General features: G+C 40.7%; 2 protein-coding genes across 2 annotated transcripts; both read right to left on the bottom strand.

Moving 5' to 3' along the window:
- Nucleotides 1–2,518: 2,518 nt before the first annotated feature.
- Nucleotides 2,519–7,411, bottom strand: slc2a11l (solute carrier family 2 member 11, like; the record flags this gene model as incomplete). The annotated part of the gene is made up of 13 exons (XM_080509910.1): nt 2,519–2,554; nt 3,119–3,268; nt 3,392–3,519; nt 3,826–3,901; nt 4,008–4,109; nt 4,363–4,473; nt 5,394–5,581; nt 5,693–5,841; nt 5,998–6,127; nt 6,284–6,408; nt 6,501–6,661; nt 7,069–7,167; nt 7,388–7,411. 13 exons carry the CDS (start codon nt 7,409–7,411, stop codon nt 2,519–2,521), a joined length of 1,479 nt encoding a protein of 492 aa, XP_080366036.1.
- Nucleotides 7,412–9,644: 2,233 nt separating this feature from the next.
- On the bottom strand, nt 9,645–17,097 carry LOC308140224 (solute carrier family 2, facilitated glucose transporter member 9-like; the record flags this gene model as incomplete). The annotated part of the gene is made up of 11 exons (XM_080509909.1): nt 9,645–9,812; nt 9,962–10,089; nt 11,021–11,096; nt 11,169–11,303; nt 11,546–11,656; nt 11,891–12,078; nt 12,230–12,378; nt 12,759–12,888; nt 13,825–13,949; nt 14,043–14,203; nt 16,966–17,097. The coding sequence occupies 11 exons, from the start codon at nt 17,095–17,097 to the stop codon at nt 9,645–9,647; spliced, it is 1,503 nt and encodes a 500-aa protein (XP_080366035.1).
- Between the last annotated feature and the right edge of the window lie 1,333 nt (nt 17,098–18,430).

Below are 18,430 nucleotides of genomic sequence, written 5' to 3'. Positions count from 1 at the left end.
GTAAAATGTCTTATATGAACAAAAACTATAGATACCTGAAAAATAAACTCAACTACAGAAGTACACACACTTTACTTGCCCACTCTAATTTAAACACACGTGGATTTAATAGTTCAAAAAACAAGAGAAATCATTGTAATACAAAATAACAACAACAAACAACAATCAAAGGTACAGTTTGTGTCACGGCGGGGAGCCGGCGTGTGGAGTGTCCTGAACCCAAAAGCAGAAAGCAGTTTGCAAACTGTAAATGTTTATTGAGGGAACAGGGAAAGGGGAGCTGGAACGGTGACGGGACCCGGGGGAACTCTGGGGGGCCTCTTGGAACCGGGACTGGACCCGTGAGAATCTTCAGGGGGGGGCCTCTCGGGGATCTCGGGCATTGGGGGCCTGGGGAACTCGCGGGCTTCTTGGAAACGGGGACGGGGCCCGGTGAACTCGCGGGCTTCTTGGAAACGGGGACGGGGCCCGGGGGAATCTCAGGGGGGGCCTCTTGGAACCGGGACGGGACCCGGACGGGGAACTTCTTGGAACCGGGACGGGACCCGGACGGGGAACTTCTTGGAGCCGGCGTCGGAACAGGAACGGGAACCACCCCGGGGAGGACACTCACCCCCCGGGGAGGACAACACCGACGCACCTCCACACGGAGTGAAGACTAGCAATCCTCTGGCACCGGACCCACCTCCCTGCAGGGCTTAAGACTGCTTGACAATCAATTAGCTGATTGCCTGCAGGAGTGCCAGAGAGGATCCGGTGCTGGAGCGAGGTGTGTGAATCCTGACAGTTTGTTTGTTTTTATTTAGTTAAATGGGAGCACAAATGTTGTAAACATACTGTCATAAATATTTAGTTTTACATCATTACACCAGTTAACTTGGCTACCGTTTACACATTTTCTCACCCTTGTGTTAAAATAACCATATTTTGGTTGCAAATTCACAGAAACATCCAATATTAACTGCTTTTGTCGTCATTATTTCTAATCTGCCCATGAAATGCTGCTTTTCGTGAAAAACCACTGACCCATTTTACTAACGAGTGTAAACATCTTTGTTTGCTTGGCTTGTTGTCTTTTAGAAGTTAAAACTCGTCTAAAACAGAAGATGTATTCATAGTTCACCAGTTCAGAGATTTACATGTTGCATATGTGCCATTGTTGGTCAAAAAGTGATCATTTAAATTTTAAAACATGTCAAATCCTGTGAAGTAACTTGAGAGAGGCCTGTCTGAACATCTGTTTTGTTCTGGAGATGGTATTCTGGGACAAAATTAACTTTTCCAGCATATTTTGAAAGTCAGAATATGTTCCTCAGACTTTATTTGTAAAATTGGAAGTAAATAAGTAGACAATATTAATTGCAGATATAAATTGTAAGTAAACAACATTAAACTATTTGCAAATGCTTGGGTTGTGCATCAGAAGAGCAACAATACCATTTTTTTCATTAGTCTATGTTTTATATAGATGGCAATATGGCAACTGATTCACTTTAAAACATGTCACCATTCTTGTGCGCCAGATTGTAAAACTTCTTTTTTCTACATTGAGATATCGCTATGGATATTAATTCTATCTCTTATTATTATATTTTATTATTCTTATTCTTATTCTTATTATTAATTATATCTATGGAGCCTTTGCCTTCACACCCGTGTTTGTGTTGGTTGCATAAAGAGATTAAGTTTACACAAGCATCATATTTGTTTTAGTTTGGGTTTTTTTATGTCATACTCTAAACATTTATGAGGGTTTGCAATGTGTTTAGTTTACAACTGCTCGTTAGCAGCATTTAGCCGAGCGTCCCCGTCATTTGAGATGCACAAATCTGCTCGGCAAAAGAAAAATGGCTGCGAAAATGGCTGCGTCCTTGGCACCGCCACACTTAGGCCATGTTTCCGCCGCATAAAAAGCACGGGGACGGAGCGGAGCGCTACGGAGCAGTAAGGTAAAGCGTAATCAGAGCCAAATCTGGTGCGTTTCCTCCACAGAAAAGTAGGTTAAAATGTAGGCGGGGTTCAGAGCGCCACAGATAAGTGACGTTGCAACAGTAGTCTCGGCCGGGGCGGCAGATCTGGATCTTATGGATCCTCTGTTGTCGTTTACATCCTCGATGTGACAAGCGCTCTGCTCCCGAGTCTGTCCCTGCCTGGGCATCTTCTCTTTTGGGAGCAACATGAAAGTTGCGCAGCAAACAGACAACGAAAAAAAAAAAAAAAAAAAAAAGCAACCAGTGCAAAGTTAAATATGTTAACAACAGAGGATTGACATATGCCGACATATTAAAACGTTGAGGGCGTGTAGAAAATCACTGACCAATCAGCAGGCGGCACCTCAAACTCAGACCGGTTCCATGGTCCCGAGTACCCCGACAGAGGGGTGGCGGAAAAGGAACCACCTTTGCAGTGGTTATTTTCGGAAATCCTAAATTCTTGCGGTGGAAACCCGAACCTTAAAAGACTATACCGGTCTATTCCTGTACTTTTTGTGTGGTGGAAACTGGTCTTTTTATGGAAATCACAGCGCCAAGCTGTTCCACAGTGCCTCCATCCACTGAAAGCACATGAAGACACAGCTGAACACGTATGGTTTCTTCTTACTCTTCTTTTTTTTTTTTTTTTTATGAAAATGAATTCAGCTCACATGTTAAACTAAGCAAAGACCAATTGTTCAGAGTAACCCTGATCTCAGCAAGTTAAATCGACAAAAACATACAGAAAGTCACAAAACACATTGAAATATGTTGATGGTGAAGTGTTCTGTGCTGATTCCTCTGTGTTGACATGCTGACCTCATTGATAATCTCCATGACTAAACCTCCCCTTAAGATTTGAATTGAATACAATCATGTGAAGCTCATTTCCACTCAAGTCCTTTTTATTCAAGTAATTACAATCGACCAGAAATACAAACAAAGTTCTTTCTGGTGAAAACAATACTCATTTTTACAATAGACATAAAATGATCTTATTATTTTCAATTAAAGCCTTTTCGAAAAGCAAATTCTCTCCTTTAGGGGAATGTGTGTTTGAACTGTGGAATGTTTTTAGATTAAAATGAGGTCTCTTGTATTTTTATTCCGTTTGAATAGTCGTGTGTAGTTGTTTTGCTGCATGCTGCGCCAGATTTGCTGTGCATCCTCTCAAACTCTGCAGTGATCTCCAGTATCGTACGATTCTTGGTGTCGGGGACGTTGAAATGCACAAACACTCCACAGCCAATGCAGACAAGCAGAAATATGACAAAGCAACAATAACCCAGATTCTCCTGGAAAGGAAATGTTCAAAGAATATTAGTAAATCAGTGTGAAATACATTTCATCCCTTTCATTTCAAACAAGGTATGTCTTTTTTTTTTTTTTTTTTTAACCTTTCTTTTAAATGCACTTACCACTAAGACAGGAAAGCTGATCCCAATAATGAATAGCCAAATCCAATTATCAATGCCGCCAAATGAGTATGCAGCCGTTTTGAATGGCTGAGAGAAGATTTGCCCCGGGAAGAAAGGTGTGACCGCAGCTTCAGGAAGAACACAAAGTTACATTAAAAGCCAAGAACACCGAACACTCAAAAGAGAAGCAGAAAAGCAAAATCTTGCTTCTTTCCACATCACATAGTCACAATATCCATCGTGAAACTGTTTCAGAAAAAGTACCTTCACATTGTAGACTCCAATCAACTACAATATAATGTCATCATCATGAAGCAAATCAAAGAGGGGGCGGGCATGTGGTTCAAGCTCTGTGACACAAGTCTCATCCTGCCCCACTTTGAACATCTCCTGCTGGAGAAAATACTTGCAATGATCTAATAGGAAAAACCCACCTGGTCCACAGGAAAAGGAGAACACAAGGAAAAAAACGAGGACCATGCTGCAGTACGGCATCCACGAGATTTGAGTCTGGAGTATTAAGAATAAGTCACTTATCAATACATTACGTGCAAAAAATAATAAATAAATAAATAAATAGCATAAAACATTGTTGTTGTTTTTTTTCTGGACTCACTTGCAGATACAGAGTGGCAGTGAGGAGCGTCAGTATTGCACCCATGCTCAAGTAGCCTCTGACCAGCAGGACCTTACTTGACACCTTTTCAATAATCATGAACTAAATGATAAAAAAAAATGTATGTCATTTAATAGATGTTCATCACTTGCAAGAAAGAACTTATCAACAAAAGAGCCACATGAGGTTGAATAGCGACAGAAGAGACATTTTCAGACGTTGAATGAAAAAAAAAAAAAAATATATATATATATTTTCCATCTTTAAGTTAGCAACTTGTAAAATTAGGTGCAACAAAAACAGTGCATGAATACCAGGAGTGAATATTACACAATATGATTACACTATTACTTACACCGGTTATAGAGGCGAACACTTCACAGAGGCCTATTCCCACAGCAGCGTAAGGTAAACTGAGTTCTGGGATTCCTGCAGCGCGAAACACTTCAAAAGAGTAAAAGTACACCTGGAGACAAACACAAAAAAACACACACACACACACACACACACACACACACACACACACACACACACACACATTTCAATTATACAGCATCGCTCTTCGTAGCATCATTGAGCTGCAGAACCAAGAGTCTGGATGTCATTTTTTTCCAGGTCGACAGTCATTTCTTACCTCCAAATAAAGAGAAAGTACAGGAAGATGGTTAAAAGATACGAAGACTTGATAAGACTTTTGTAGATGAATGATAGCTTTTGTTATCATATACAACATTGAACAGGTATTGAAGGTATTATGGCTCTGTAGCCAGGGAGCCGTGCTTAATATTGAATTTGTTTTATGACTGTTTGCACATTCAAATGGGCAGATGTGTTTTCTTTCAGTCTCTCATTCTCCACGTACAGACTGTCGACTCTGGACCAACTTCAGCAGAACATCTGAATGAATCAGTCATGAGACTGACTCACACGGCACTGTCAACTCAGTTAATGTCTCAACAGCAATGTGACAATAAGAGCACTGGGTACACAGGATGAACACAAACTAAATGAAAAGGACAATTAAAAGCGATACATGAGTTAGTTTTTCCAATGAGTTGCTTTATGTTTACAGTAACAAGATTGTGTTTGTGTGTCCATCAATTATTCATCTTTGTTTAGAGAGTGAGAGAGAGAGAGAGAGAGAGAGAGAGAAAGATCTATGGGGTACGTTTGGAGTTAATAGTAAACCCTACAAACTTGGCACTGCAGGATGAAACTAGAAAACCCTTAAGCCTTAAGGGTCTGGCCTTAAGCCTGGACTGGAAATCCAGACACATCCTCACTGTGAGGCACGAGTGACAACCCTTTACAGCCCCGTGCATTTCTATGCATGTATTGTTCGATGTCATTTACATACACCCCTCTTGAGTCAGATATAGAACTTACAGCGGAGATGCCACAGAGCTGCACTGAAGTGAAAACAGCAATGAGGGTCATGAACTGCCAGCGGATTGTTCTGTCCCCAATGAGTTCCAAAACAGAGCGGCGGTGAGCAGTCTTTAGGGCTGCGTTCTCCTCCAGCATCTCCTCCACTGCCCTGCTGTGGTCTTTCTCGCCCCAGAGTCTTGTTAGAGCTGAGAGGGGAGCACAAAAAAAACAAAACACAAAAAGTGAGCTGCAATTAACACAAGGCTAGAATTTATCTGCAGAAGGAACTTCACAGTGCGGATGTGTGTTTTTTGCACCTTTCTCACACTCCTGGCGGTCTCCCCTCTCCAGTAACAAGAAGCTGGGGGACTCTGGGAGGAAAGGCAGCGTGAGGAGCTGCAGTATTGCGGCGAAGCAATTGAAACCGAGCAGCCAGTGCCAATTCTTCTCTGTACCAAGTAACTCTCTGCGCGCACAACACAGGGATCGGACTTAGCAAACAGCAGATGATTCTCAATTATGGAGTGTATTCTGATTCTTCATCAATATATCACTGAGCCTCCTACAACAGCACCTGACTTTTACATAACTCCACACAGTATAGGAGATTTAGCCACCATACCTGATCCCCAGCAACTGACCAGTGACCTTCCCAAGTGCCATAGAGGTGGCGACAGTCACACCCGCCCTCCCCCTGAGCGTCTTCGGAGCGCAATCAGCGACAAACATTGGTTGAGTCAGAAACATTATCCCTGGAGGTGTATGCAGCGGAGTCAGGCATCCAGTTATGTTCAACAACATGGCAAAACAATGTTGAGGAAAAAAATGCAGTTAACAAACAAGTGGTAAATTAAAAATGTGCCATCTGCAGGATTGAAAACAAACAAAACAGCTTTAATAAGGTTCACCTGCATGGATGCCGTAGAGAAATCGTCCCATCATGATCATCTCAAAAGACATGGCTGGTTTGCTCAATATCATCAACACAGCTCCTGATATAGCCCAGACATTGTTTAACAACATGTTTTTCTTTCTGCAAGATGGTGAGATGAAGACTTACGCATTACAAGTGGAGACCTTGAGTATTTTGGGGGCAAAAAATGAGATGTTCATGTTTACACATACCTTCCAAATTTTGCGAGCAGTGGACCAAGTATAATTGACCCCACTAACCCCCCAATACTATAAATGGACACTGTGAAGGACCAGATGAGAGAGACATGCCACTGCTCCAAGGAGAGGTTGTATCTCTGCACACATGTTCTGTTAATCAGGTCCTTTATGAACTGTAATGATAACAACCACATGATCTGTATTCGGGCGGTTAAGGGGTTTGCCAATAGTCCCTTATAATGAGATGGTTTATCAGCATCCTAAAAGTCAATGTATTAAAAAAAACAAAACAAATAAAACATGAAATTGAAAATAATTTTTCTTGATTAGTTTCTACAATTGGGCACGTCCAATATTGATTGGTGGAGCACAGACTGATTGACAGGCTGAATATTGATTGTGGCATGATCACGCTCCACCAAAGGCAGAAATCACTGCTCAATGGCTGGCCAAGCCTCATGGACCATCTATTCTACAAGTTGGATATTATTTCCTAATACATTCCATTTAACCCCCTTCCCATCTCAGATTTCCATTTCGTTTTACATGGACAACGACATTTTGAGGTACGGCGACTCACCACAGAGGGGGAGGTCATCACAGATATATTGTATCCATACTGAAATGTGCCACCGATACCAGACACTACGACCACAGCAATTAGAAGAGGAAAGTCCCGCTGCAGAAACATGAAGAAAATAAATATGCATACAGGTGGATCATTTTCATGATTAATACATCGAGTCAGTAATGATTCCTATTGAAATAAATCCTCATTCATGTTTCATTTTCACATTTAATAAAGCTATAAGAGAGCAAATCCTTAGCATTCACAGAAATGGGAGAGGCAGATCAATAACTGAATTTAAAACAAAATTAGATCAATATTCAATACCTACCAATTGTGCTACGTACTGTGGCATAGTTGGAGTCCAACGGTTGCGTCTGAGAAGTCTTTTTGAAATCTTACATGAGCAGTGCACATATTTAACTGAGCAGTGAAATTATTAACTTTCTGCCAGGTCAAAGAGAAACAGCAATGTCGCTTATGAAAAGAAAAAAAAAACAATCCCGCATCTTTAAAACATTGAGACGTTCCATGAAATGCAATTCTTAAAGGTGTCATCACCCGGTATTCTCACATATCCAGTCTCACTTATATTGTCTTTAAATCAATTCTTAAACTTTGTTAGCAAAAAGAAATAATAGAGCTTGTTTTGACCCTTTTTGGCAATGCAACTTTCTCTCATGAGAGTACGTGCAAGATTTTGACTGGTCAGGATGTTAGGTTTGATTGACCGCAGGAGCTGTCATGGATATTATAGTGCTGTGTGATCGTGTTTTTTTGCTCATATGAAAAAAGCAAATAAAAAAACCAATTACCGTCTCCAAACATCCACGCAGCAGAGCAATGCATCGCGGAGATTTAAAATGAAATCTAGGGGGTCATCTATAATATCTAGCATCCGTGTCATCAGGGGCTCCTGTGTTGTTTTCAACACAAGAGGACAATCGAAATCTCCTGTTTCGAGGGGCACGCCCTTGTGGGTGATTCTGGTTTGAACAAGGAGCCCAAACAAAAAAGAGAAGCCACTTTCAAACTATAGATTTTCAGGCAACTTTGAACTGAGGTTCAACACCGTTATACATTATATACTTTATATTAAAGTATTATTATTGTTCCTATAATACACAAGGAAATGTGATTTCCAGGTGGTGACCCCTTTAAGAGGAGACAATATTCAGGGTGTGTGTGTGTGTGTGTGTGTGTGTGTGTGTGTGTGTGTGTGTGTGTGTGTGTGTGTGTGTGTGTGTGTGTGTGTGTGTGTGTGTGTGTGTGTGTGTGTGTGTGTGTGTGTGTGTGTGTGTGTGCATTACCAAACATAGCCAACTTCAGCCACATTGGGAGGGGATCTCAAGGCATGTTGTAAAAATAATAATCACTATAAACAACAAATGATAATAAACCAGTCAATATTTGTGACAAGTTGTCTTACTAGGTACTCGGTAGTCCTGAAATACTTCAACTTCCTGTGTACATACTAACATTATGAAGACAAAATTCTTAGGAAGAATCAGTTTTTGGTTAACTTATAGTGAATCTATAGGACAGTAGGTAGAGAGACATAATGTTTTTGTATGTATTTATAAGCAATGCCCAGTCCACACACACTTTTTTTTATTATTTAATTTTATCTGAAGGTGTCAAAAGTATCAGTGAACGTGAAATCATGTTTGCCAACTCAATTCTTGGGTGTTGGGGCAATCGGGATCAGGGATGGAACTGTTGGCACCAGGCCAATAAAGATGTCGCTGCTCAATCTCACGGAGTGAAGGTAAAATCCAACCCTGTCAATTAATATGCAGCAAGAGGAACTCAGTGGATGTGGTTTATGTTTGATTCAACATTTTTGCTATGTCATTTGATAATGATGCCAGACTTTGGACAGCCCCCCCCCCCCCCCCCCCCCGCCCCCCAAAAAAGTTACTGATTGCTTGCAGTCTTTTGGAAAGCATTGAAACTCACTCTAAAAGTGTTCCAAGTGTGACACTGAAAGCTAAAAAGTTGCAAGAAGGCCTGATTCATGCATGCTCATGTTTTCTTTGCCGCATTCGAGGCTAACTCTTCCTTGTTGGATTCAGCTAAAAGAATCTAATCTAAAGAATTGGTTTGCAATCAGTACCCATTCCTGGAAGATGAGATATCTCTTTTGGAGATGGGAAAAAAAAAGGACACGTTATTGTTGATTTGGGATCTCTCATCTGAAGAGCTGTGTCTAAAGCAACACAATTTGCCACAACATCTGCAGCAGATGTTTTATCTTTTTTTTTTTTTACAAAACATCACACTCTTTGTCAGAGATATACACAACTGCATGTTCAATTGCACAAAATATTCAAACCTATAGCCTTTCGAGTTTATCAAAATGGTCCCCAAACTGCCAGGTGTTATTTATCAGTTTTCAACCTTACGGCAGAGGAAAGGTGCAGCAATGAACATGTTCAAGATGTTAATATCCACTTTAGTGCAATAAAACAATGAGTAATGACAATGTTACCAGTTAATACAAGCAAACAGTCCCTTCACACTAAGGGTCAGGAAAATAATAAGTCACAGTGTTTGATTTAATAGTGTGTAATGAGTCTCTGCTCTGTTCACGTCGTCTTCTCAGACGGTACAGATTTCCTGTGCATCCTCTCAAACTCCGCAGCAATCTCCAACACTGATTTATTGTTGGTCTCAGGAACATTAAACCTCACATAAATGCCACAGACAAGGCAGAAAAAGAGAAATATGACAAAGCAAAAATAATCCAGATTCTCCTGGGAGGGAAAAAAAGAAGCATTGAAAGGCACAGGTCAGTCTCTGTGAGTGACACATTTCATCAGAATTTACTTGAATCAACTTGTAGCCATTAACATTGTTATTGTTGAATATGGACTTGTATTTATAAAGATATTAATGAACTTACCACTATGATAGGAAACAGCATGCCAACCGTAAACAAACACGTCCAGTTGATGGTGCCGGCGACTATGTACGAAGCACATTTGAATGGCTGAGGGAAGATTTGCCCTGGCAAAGCAGCCGTCACTCCGGCTTCGGATGAAGAACACAGATGCCCCCATGTAAATATAGTAAACAAAGCCCATGTAAGCTACATCGAAAAAAAGTTTCACATTTTAATTAGATAAAAAAAAAAATGTGTCTTTTAAAGTGACAAGATTTGTACTTTTTTACTTTGATAAATCATGATAACTGTTATGGCCTCCTGAAATTATATCAACAATATGTCCAGGCTACATTTATATCGGAACATATAAAGGTGCCACACAGGACATTCAGGTTTGAAAGGAAAAGTACCAAAGACAAGTGAATCCCTAAAAGTATCAAACAAAAAGAGATGGAAACCCCCGGCCAAAAAGAACAAACGAGAGGTATGCTCAGGGCCAAACACTATGTGGCCGTCACAGCCTGCACTTCCCTCAAACGACACAAAAAAAAGAGAGAAAGAAGACTCTGTTCAGGACGCTGCTGATCCGTTGCACATTTTAGATTTTACCGCATAGTCAGCCGTATCTGATGAGTAACATCACATTGTGTGCTCAGAGTGGGAACAGAACATCTTGAACTCAAACTAGATATATCAGTTGAATTTGGTGATAATGTGACTGCTATTAAAACAATAAAACACTAAACGCCAGCAATGTTTAGAGAGTTGCTCTGTGCTGATTGTAAAGCCAATGCTGGTGCGGACTGGTTAGTATTGTTGAAATTAAAACATGTGGCTACGTATGAGGAAAGCTCTGGAGAGAAACACAGTGTTTCCTCTACGTTCATTTAGGAGCGGCGGGCTGCCATTCCAGAGACACTTGAATTGGGCTAATCCTGCATCTTGGCCACATAAAGTGACCAACACAGAGAGAGGGACGTCATACGTGAGCAACAGAATTGACCAGCAGGTGCATGGGGCAGGAAAGACAGATATGCCGTTCTGGGCCCCCGTAAAATTAACGGTGGAAACACTGACCTGGTCCAGTGGAAAAAATGCATATGAATGTGAAAATAAGGGCCATGCTGCAGTACGACATCCAGGAGACATGACTCTAAACAGAACACAAGGGGAGTTAAGCCACACACACGTATGATGCATGAGCGACAACTGTCATGTTGCTCACCTGAAGGTACAGAGTGAGGGTGAGGAGAATCAGCGCTGCCGACATGCCCATGTAGCCTCTGAACAGCAGGACTTTGTGACTCGTGTGCTCAATGATCACCAACTGCAGCATGACGACGGATTCATTCTTATTAATCTGCCACCACAGTTTGAACAACCACCAATTTGAGCAACTCTAAGGAGGAGCTGTCGTAGCGTTCCACCCATTACGGATCAGGACGTCATGAGAGAAGAACTACTTTTCCCATAATATATTTAATCAATCATCATCATGTGAATAAATACAAAGCCATTCATGTCATTTTAGGAATAAATGCTGGACCTTCAAACATTACGGGAAGACACAAAACACTTAGATTTCTGTAAAATGGGACTCACACAGACTACGGAGCTGAGCAGTTCACACAGCCCTGTTCCCACGGCTGCATAAGATAACATGTGTTCAGGGATTCCTGCAGCACGAAACATCTCAACAGCGTAAAAACACACCTGCAGAGAAACAGACTGAAATTGGAGACATTTGTGCTGCTCGATCAAATTATTCAAAACAACGATTATGTTGTTGTTGTTGTTGTTGTTTTTAGCATTCAGCTAAATCATCACTGGTTCGACGGAGGTGCGTGACATTTACTCCAATAAAAGGCAAAATGCCAGAGGAATCCACCAAACCTGCGAGGGCCTCCTTCCCTCATCCCATGCAAAAAGCATTGACGTGCAACTTACAGCATTAATGCCGCAGAGTTGCACTGTGGTGGAGCAAACAATGAGGGTGAGGAGCTGCCAGCGGACCGTTCTGTTCCGAATCAGCTCCAATACTGAGTGGCTGTGGACACCCCGCAGTGCAGCCTTCTCCTCCAGCATCTCCCTCAGCTCCCTGCTGTGGTCTTTGTCACCCCAGAGCCTCTTTAATGCTGATTGAGCAGGACAAAATGTGAGATCTTAGATGGCAATTCTACCTAATAACATCACACGGGGATCACAAACCATCTCGGACGACAAAGACAGAGAAAGTCTTTGCTGAAAGGATGCCACGAAACATGCTCTTTTCTTTTTTTTCTGCACCTTTGTCACAGGCCTTGTGGTCTCCTCTATCCAGCAACAACAACCTGGGGGACTCTGGCAGGAAGGGCAAAGTGAGGAGCTGGAATAATCCGGCGAAGCCATTGAAAGCAAGCAGCCAGGGCCATCTTTTCTCTGTACCAAGTAACTCACTGCAAGAGCAACATATTGTTAAACTGTGGCTTGAAGCCATTCATATACCCTCCCTGTAAGTAAGGGTCACAGGAGGATGAGGTATGTCCCTAATGACACTGTCAATATGACTTGTTGTTATGCGTTTTGCTGAAAGATAGCTGAAATACATTAAGACAGGAAAATACAACGGTCTATTAAATGTTAAAGTTGTGGGTCAATGTCTGATATTGACAATAATTAGACTTTTCATGCACATAATCTATTATTTGAAATCCTTTTTCTCTATTGATATATTATTTACACACTGGTCAGCCCACATCTTAGTTGTCATTTTCAGCGAACAGACTCTGACTCTTAGATGATCTCCAGAAGAAGAAGAATGTTCTTGGAAGCTCACCTGATCCCCAGCAGCTGACCACAAAACTTTCCCAAAGAAACAATAGTGGCAATGGTTACGCCCATCGTTGCTCTCAGCCTCTTTTGAGAACATTCATTAACGTATAGCGGGTGAATTGCAAGACCGACTCCTGCAGGTGCACACAAAGAAATCACTTCACAAGTAATCAACAGCTAACACATATGTGGTCAATCACAGGGAGATAAAAAAAGACAACTCAGAGACAGAAAAAGCCGTGAGGTTTTCACGACAGAATACATGAATAGAACTTTTAATTCTTTACACTGAATTTTACTGCACACCTGTTTGCCTTAACAGAAAGTTCCCTGGTACCTCCAGTCTCTGTTATAAATGTCAAATGCATAAAGGTACTTTTATCCTCTTGCTTTGGTCATGTGATCGCCATCGGGGTTCATTCCATTATTCAGAAGATCACTGGTAAACAGTTTTTGCTATCTCCTTCTTTCTGTCTTCTAAAACATAATCCAGAAAATCTTTTTGACAAGGAAACAAAATCTTTGTTGACAATCATTTTGATTTTTGCAAAATTTTTGCAAGATTTTTGTTTTTCCTTTCATTTATTGTAAACGCTACTGTCTCCTGTCCTCTTTATTTGTATATTAATTTATTCAGTTTCTTAATTCTTGTAAAGATATGTGTGCTGCAACGTTCTGCGATTTTTTGTCCGGGGGGGTGGGTCTTATGCTGTTGTTGTTTTTTTCTTAACTTTTTTTTTAACCCCCATTGTCTGTTCTAAAACTGAAAAATGGATCCACATTTTTTTTTTAAATACATACATACATACCCACATACATACATACCCACATACATACATACCCACATACATACATATCTACATACATACATACATACATACATACATACATACATACATACATACATACATACATACATACATACATACATAAATAAATAAATACATAAATACATAAATAAATACATAAATAAATAAATAAATAAATAAGTCAAAAGTTAAAATGTATAACGACAAGTGATGAATCAACCTATATGAAAAAAATCTAATTTGATTGCCCTCGAGGTTTACCTGCATTGATGCCATAGAGAAATCGTCCCACTATGATCATCTCAAACGACATGGCTGATTGGCTCAAGATCATCGACGCAGCTCCGACTATAGCCAGTAAGTTATTCAACAACAGGCATTCCTTCCTGTGAGAGGGTGAAACTGGGATTTCAGTTTTTAAAAAAAAGAAAAAAGGGGAGTCTGTTGTATTTTTTTGACATTAACATTTGAGCACAGACCTTCCAAATTTTGAGAGCAGTGGACCAGATATGAGTGACCCCAATAGGCCCCCAATAGTATAAATGGACACTGTGAAGGACCAGATGACAGAGACCTGCCACTGCTCCAAGGAGAGGTTGTATCTTTGCTCACTTGTTCTGTTCATCAGGTCCTTTATGAACTGTAGTGATAACATAAACAAAGACACAATGTGTTGTTCCATTATAGATGCCAAGTCTGGGGTATAAGGGGGTTCCCCCTCAAAAAGGTATAGTCAATGGGTTATTGAGAGAATAGGCCATTTCTGTTAGAAATTGGCAGATTGATGGATGAACCTGCTTTGATAAGTTACGACGCATTAGCCAGATATAGCATGCTACAGAAAGTGTGAAACACTATATGTTGACAAAGGGGTTATTGTTGCATTTACTGACGGAACTACCAGCCACACCATTTAAAATTAAAGTAAATATTGTCGGCCTTCCTGATATGTCCTGCTAAATTCCCCACTCACGACTTCTTTTCTTGTCTCCAATGACATTTCGAGGTACGGCTACTCACAGCAGAGGGGGAGGTCATCACAGATATATTGTATCCATATTGAAATGAGCCACCAATTCCAGACACTAAGATGACAGCAATTAGAAGAGGACTGTCTCGCTGCAGAAACATGCACAAAAAGAAAAATACATACACATGGATCATTTTCATGATGAACGCACCGAGTCAGTCAGTCATGAAGCGACACCTGTTTTATACACATTAGAACATTTACCAATGTTTATAGCAGGAGAGTAATTCAATCTTTAGCATTTGTGTGCAGAGGAAAAAGAGAGGTAGACCAATAACTATGAATTCGAAAATTAATAATCAGTACTTACCAGTAGTGTTAAATAGTGTGGCATAGTTAGAGTCCAAACTTTGCATCTGAGAAGTCTTTCAGAAATGGTCACAGCATATATATAACTGAGCACCTTCAGACCAAAGAGAAACATAGTGCAACAAAAAACATTAAAAAAAACCAAAACCAATACCGCAACTTCCAAAGGCAACCTTGACAACCTTTTAGGTTAAGTTACATAACTTTATTCCCTTTATTGCCCGAGGAGCAATTGAAAAACAGAGAGATTAAACAAATAGCATATACTATCTAGTTATGGCTCTAATCAAGAACAGTATATTGATTAAAACTCAGCAAAACTTTAAGCAGCAGATTGTCATTTGAATTATCCATCAAACATTGATTGGCTTTCTTAAGAGTCACCTGCACAAGCAGTGGTTTCCCAAGTTGTGGGTCGCCCCCTAGCGATGGCTGTGAGGCAATGCATGGGGGCAGAGTTACTGTTTTAGTAGTCAGACGCATCCATATACTGCTTAAATGGAAGCATATATATAATATTTATTACCAAAATCAGCATGACATTTATTTGAAGAAAATATAAAATGCCAAAGGAGTGCACCATATCTTCAACAGCTGCAAAAACATCCTTATCACATGGAATATAACTCACAGCATCAATGTCACAAAGGGCTTTACAGTGTCATGTAAACTGTTACAAACCCTGTTTGTTTACTAGAAATGTTACAGAGTATGTCTGCTGTGTAACTTTTAGACTTTGTAAGGTCATCCTGTGGTCCAGAGTGTTTGACAAAGAAAGGATGTCACTGCATGAGAAAAAATGTTTTTATTCTTCTCTTAGGTTTACCTGCGATGATGCCATTGGAGCAATGGAATCCCACCATCACGTCAAAAAGGCCGACTGCTTGGTTTCAGAGAAGGAGAAGCCACAGAAACAAATATAATTTCATGCTTGAAGAAAGCAGATAGAGATGCTGGTTCAGATGCATTTGTAGATTATTTAATTGAAAAATTGTCAATGCCTTGAGATGTCATGTCAGGTATGCTGACTTTTGCTGTTTGTTAAGAAACCATCAATTCCTGTGAAGACCACATTTTTTTTTATAGCAATAGCATTCCTGGAATAATGCTTATATAAAGTCTTCTGGGCTTAACTCCCAAGTTACATAATAGTCATATAATACTCTTGTTTACAGCTCGAGGGTTAGTATTAGTATTATTTGTACTAAAGCTTCCCATTTTCGTTATATTTTAGTTAGGCAATGTGAACTACATTTGGTCTCCTAAACAACTTCAATCACATGTCAATGAGTGTCAATTTGAAGTAATATTCAAGCATTTGGATCTGAATTATTTTAGAAAATGTTTATTCTCAAAACAGAAAATGTGATTTTGAGACTATTTTCCTGATAATATAATTCTGTTCTACAACCAATGTGATACATTTATATTGCATATACTAGACACAATATTGTATTGATAACAAATATTGAATGCCTGCTATTGACAAAACAATTACAAACAGTTAAACAGTAGCTGTTTCAGGGTTTTTTTGTTTTGGGGTTTTTGTGGGTGGGGGGGCTTTTACCTTTTGACTTTACTTTTTATTTGTAATCAAGCAAATTAGTGGAACTTCAATTAACATTTTCGGTACTCATCCTCTTCTTATCAGCCACTGAACAATAATCAAAGCTGTCTTAATATTAATTATTAATATTAATATATCATCACCTTGAGTGTAACATTGTTTTCATACAACAGTAGAATGATTGAAATAACTAACTCTGCTCACGTTTTTTATATAATTCATTGCAAACCTACTTTAAAAAAAATTTTTATTGAGAAGACATTCAACTTTCTGGTCCAAAATTTGAATGTAAGTTGAATCAAGGTCTGTGTGATCAAGCTGGCATATCTTAAAAAAAAACTTAAAATATGAATAGTTGTGTGAATGTGTGTCAACGTGGACATGTAAATGTTTTGGACCCACTGAGGGTCTACACAAAGTAACCACACGTAGATGATTAAAATGTATTTGATTCAATTCATTCAAAACAGTGTAACATGTCCTGCACCAAGCTCACCTCCCTTTCTGACACTCCTGACTTCCTCACACGGTACCACAGTGCCTCTCTTGGCACCCTATCGTATGCTTTCTCTATCTCCACAAAGACACTGTGCAGCTCCTTCTGGCCTCCTCTGTGCTTCTCTACCATCACTCTCAGCGAAGAACCAAAGTTATACAATAGAATTTACGTGCAAAAATAGTTGTGATTATTTTATAAATCATTTTTTGCAAACAAAAAAAGCTCACTTTGATCGTGAAAGTGGCTGAAAGAACAAAGAGACACGTTGATATCGAGCAATGGCCAAAGCGTCACGATCCACTGTCTTTATTTGCTGAAGCCACGAGATGGCGCCGTCAGTTTCACAAATGTTTGAAAGTGCACTTCACTGCCAATCCTACAACCTCTATCTTTAGACCAAGAGTGCCATCTGGTGGAGTCAGAAAAGAAAGAAAGTGGTTCGTAAAGCTTCACTGGGCTTCATTTGGCCATCGCTACTGATACAACATTACAAACGAGTCTGCTGCAGCTCGTCATCGAGGTTCTCGCCGAGGTCGCTGTAGTCGAGCTCGCTGTAGTCGAAATCGCTGTCGTCGAGGTCGCTCTCTCCGGGGTCGTTCTCTTTGGGGCCGCCCTCTCCGGGGTCGTTCTCTTTGGGGCCGCCCTCTCCGGGGACGTTCTCTTTGGGGCCGCTCTCTCCGGGGTCATTCTCTTCGGGGCCGCCCTCTTCGGGGTCGCCCTCTTTGGGGCCGCTCTCTTCGGGGCCGTTCTCTTTGGGGCCGTTCTCTTCGGGGCCGTTCTCTTCGGGGCCGCTCTCTTCGGGACCGTTCTCTTCGGGGCCGTTGTCTTCGGGGCCGTTGTCTTCGGGGCCGTTCTCTTCGGGGCTGTTCTCTCTAGATACGGCTGGTGCGCCGAGGCTTTGCCTCAGGAAATCCGCGGTGATCTCCAGCACAGTGCGGTTCTTGGTCTTGGGAAGCTTCCAGAGGACAAACATTGAACAGCAAAAGCAGACCACCACGAAGAGGATGAAGGCAAGGTAACCCACTTGCTCCTGAATATGAAGGAGTTGCAAACCATGAGCGAGCAAGTATGGCTGACTTTAATCAATTAATTAAAAAATATCCCACCAAAGTTATGTAAAACCCCCTGAATCAGACCAGCATATGTTGTACTTACCACCAAGTGAGGGAAGAACATCCCGACGAGGAACAAGGTCAACCAGCTGAGCATGTATCCAAGTGTGAATGCAGCCGACTTGAACGTATAGGTGAAGATTTTCCCTGGAAGAGGTCCGGTCACTGCGCCTTCGGGCCAAAAAACATACAGTACAGTGGTGTTGTCAAACATACAGCTATAGGATTAAAGGAGTGTGGAACGACTTTGCAAAGTGTATCAAAAAAACAACAACAACAACAACAACAAACAACTGCATGTTGTAAATAAAAGTAATCCCTTTTTTGTGATTTTTAAAGGGGGGTTGCTG

The sequence above is a fragment of the Blennius ocellaris genome (assembly GCF_963422515.1).
Source record: "Blennius ocellaris genome assembly, chromosome: 15".
NCBI classification, from domain to species: domain Eukaryota; kingdom Metazoa; phylum Chordata; class Actinopteri; order Blenniiformes; family Blenniidae; genus Blennius; species Blennius ocellaris.
This window is presented reverse-complemented; position numbering and strand designations above follow the sequence as displayed.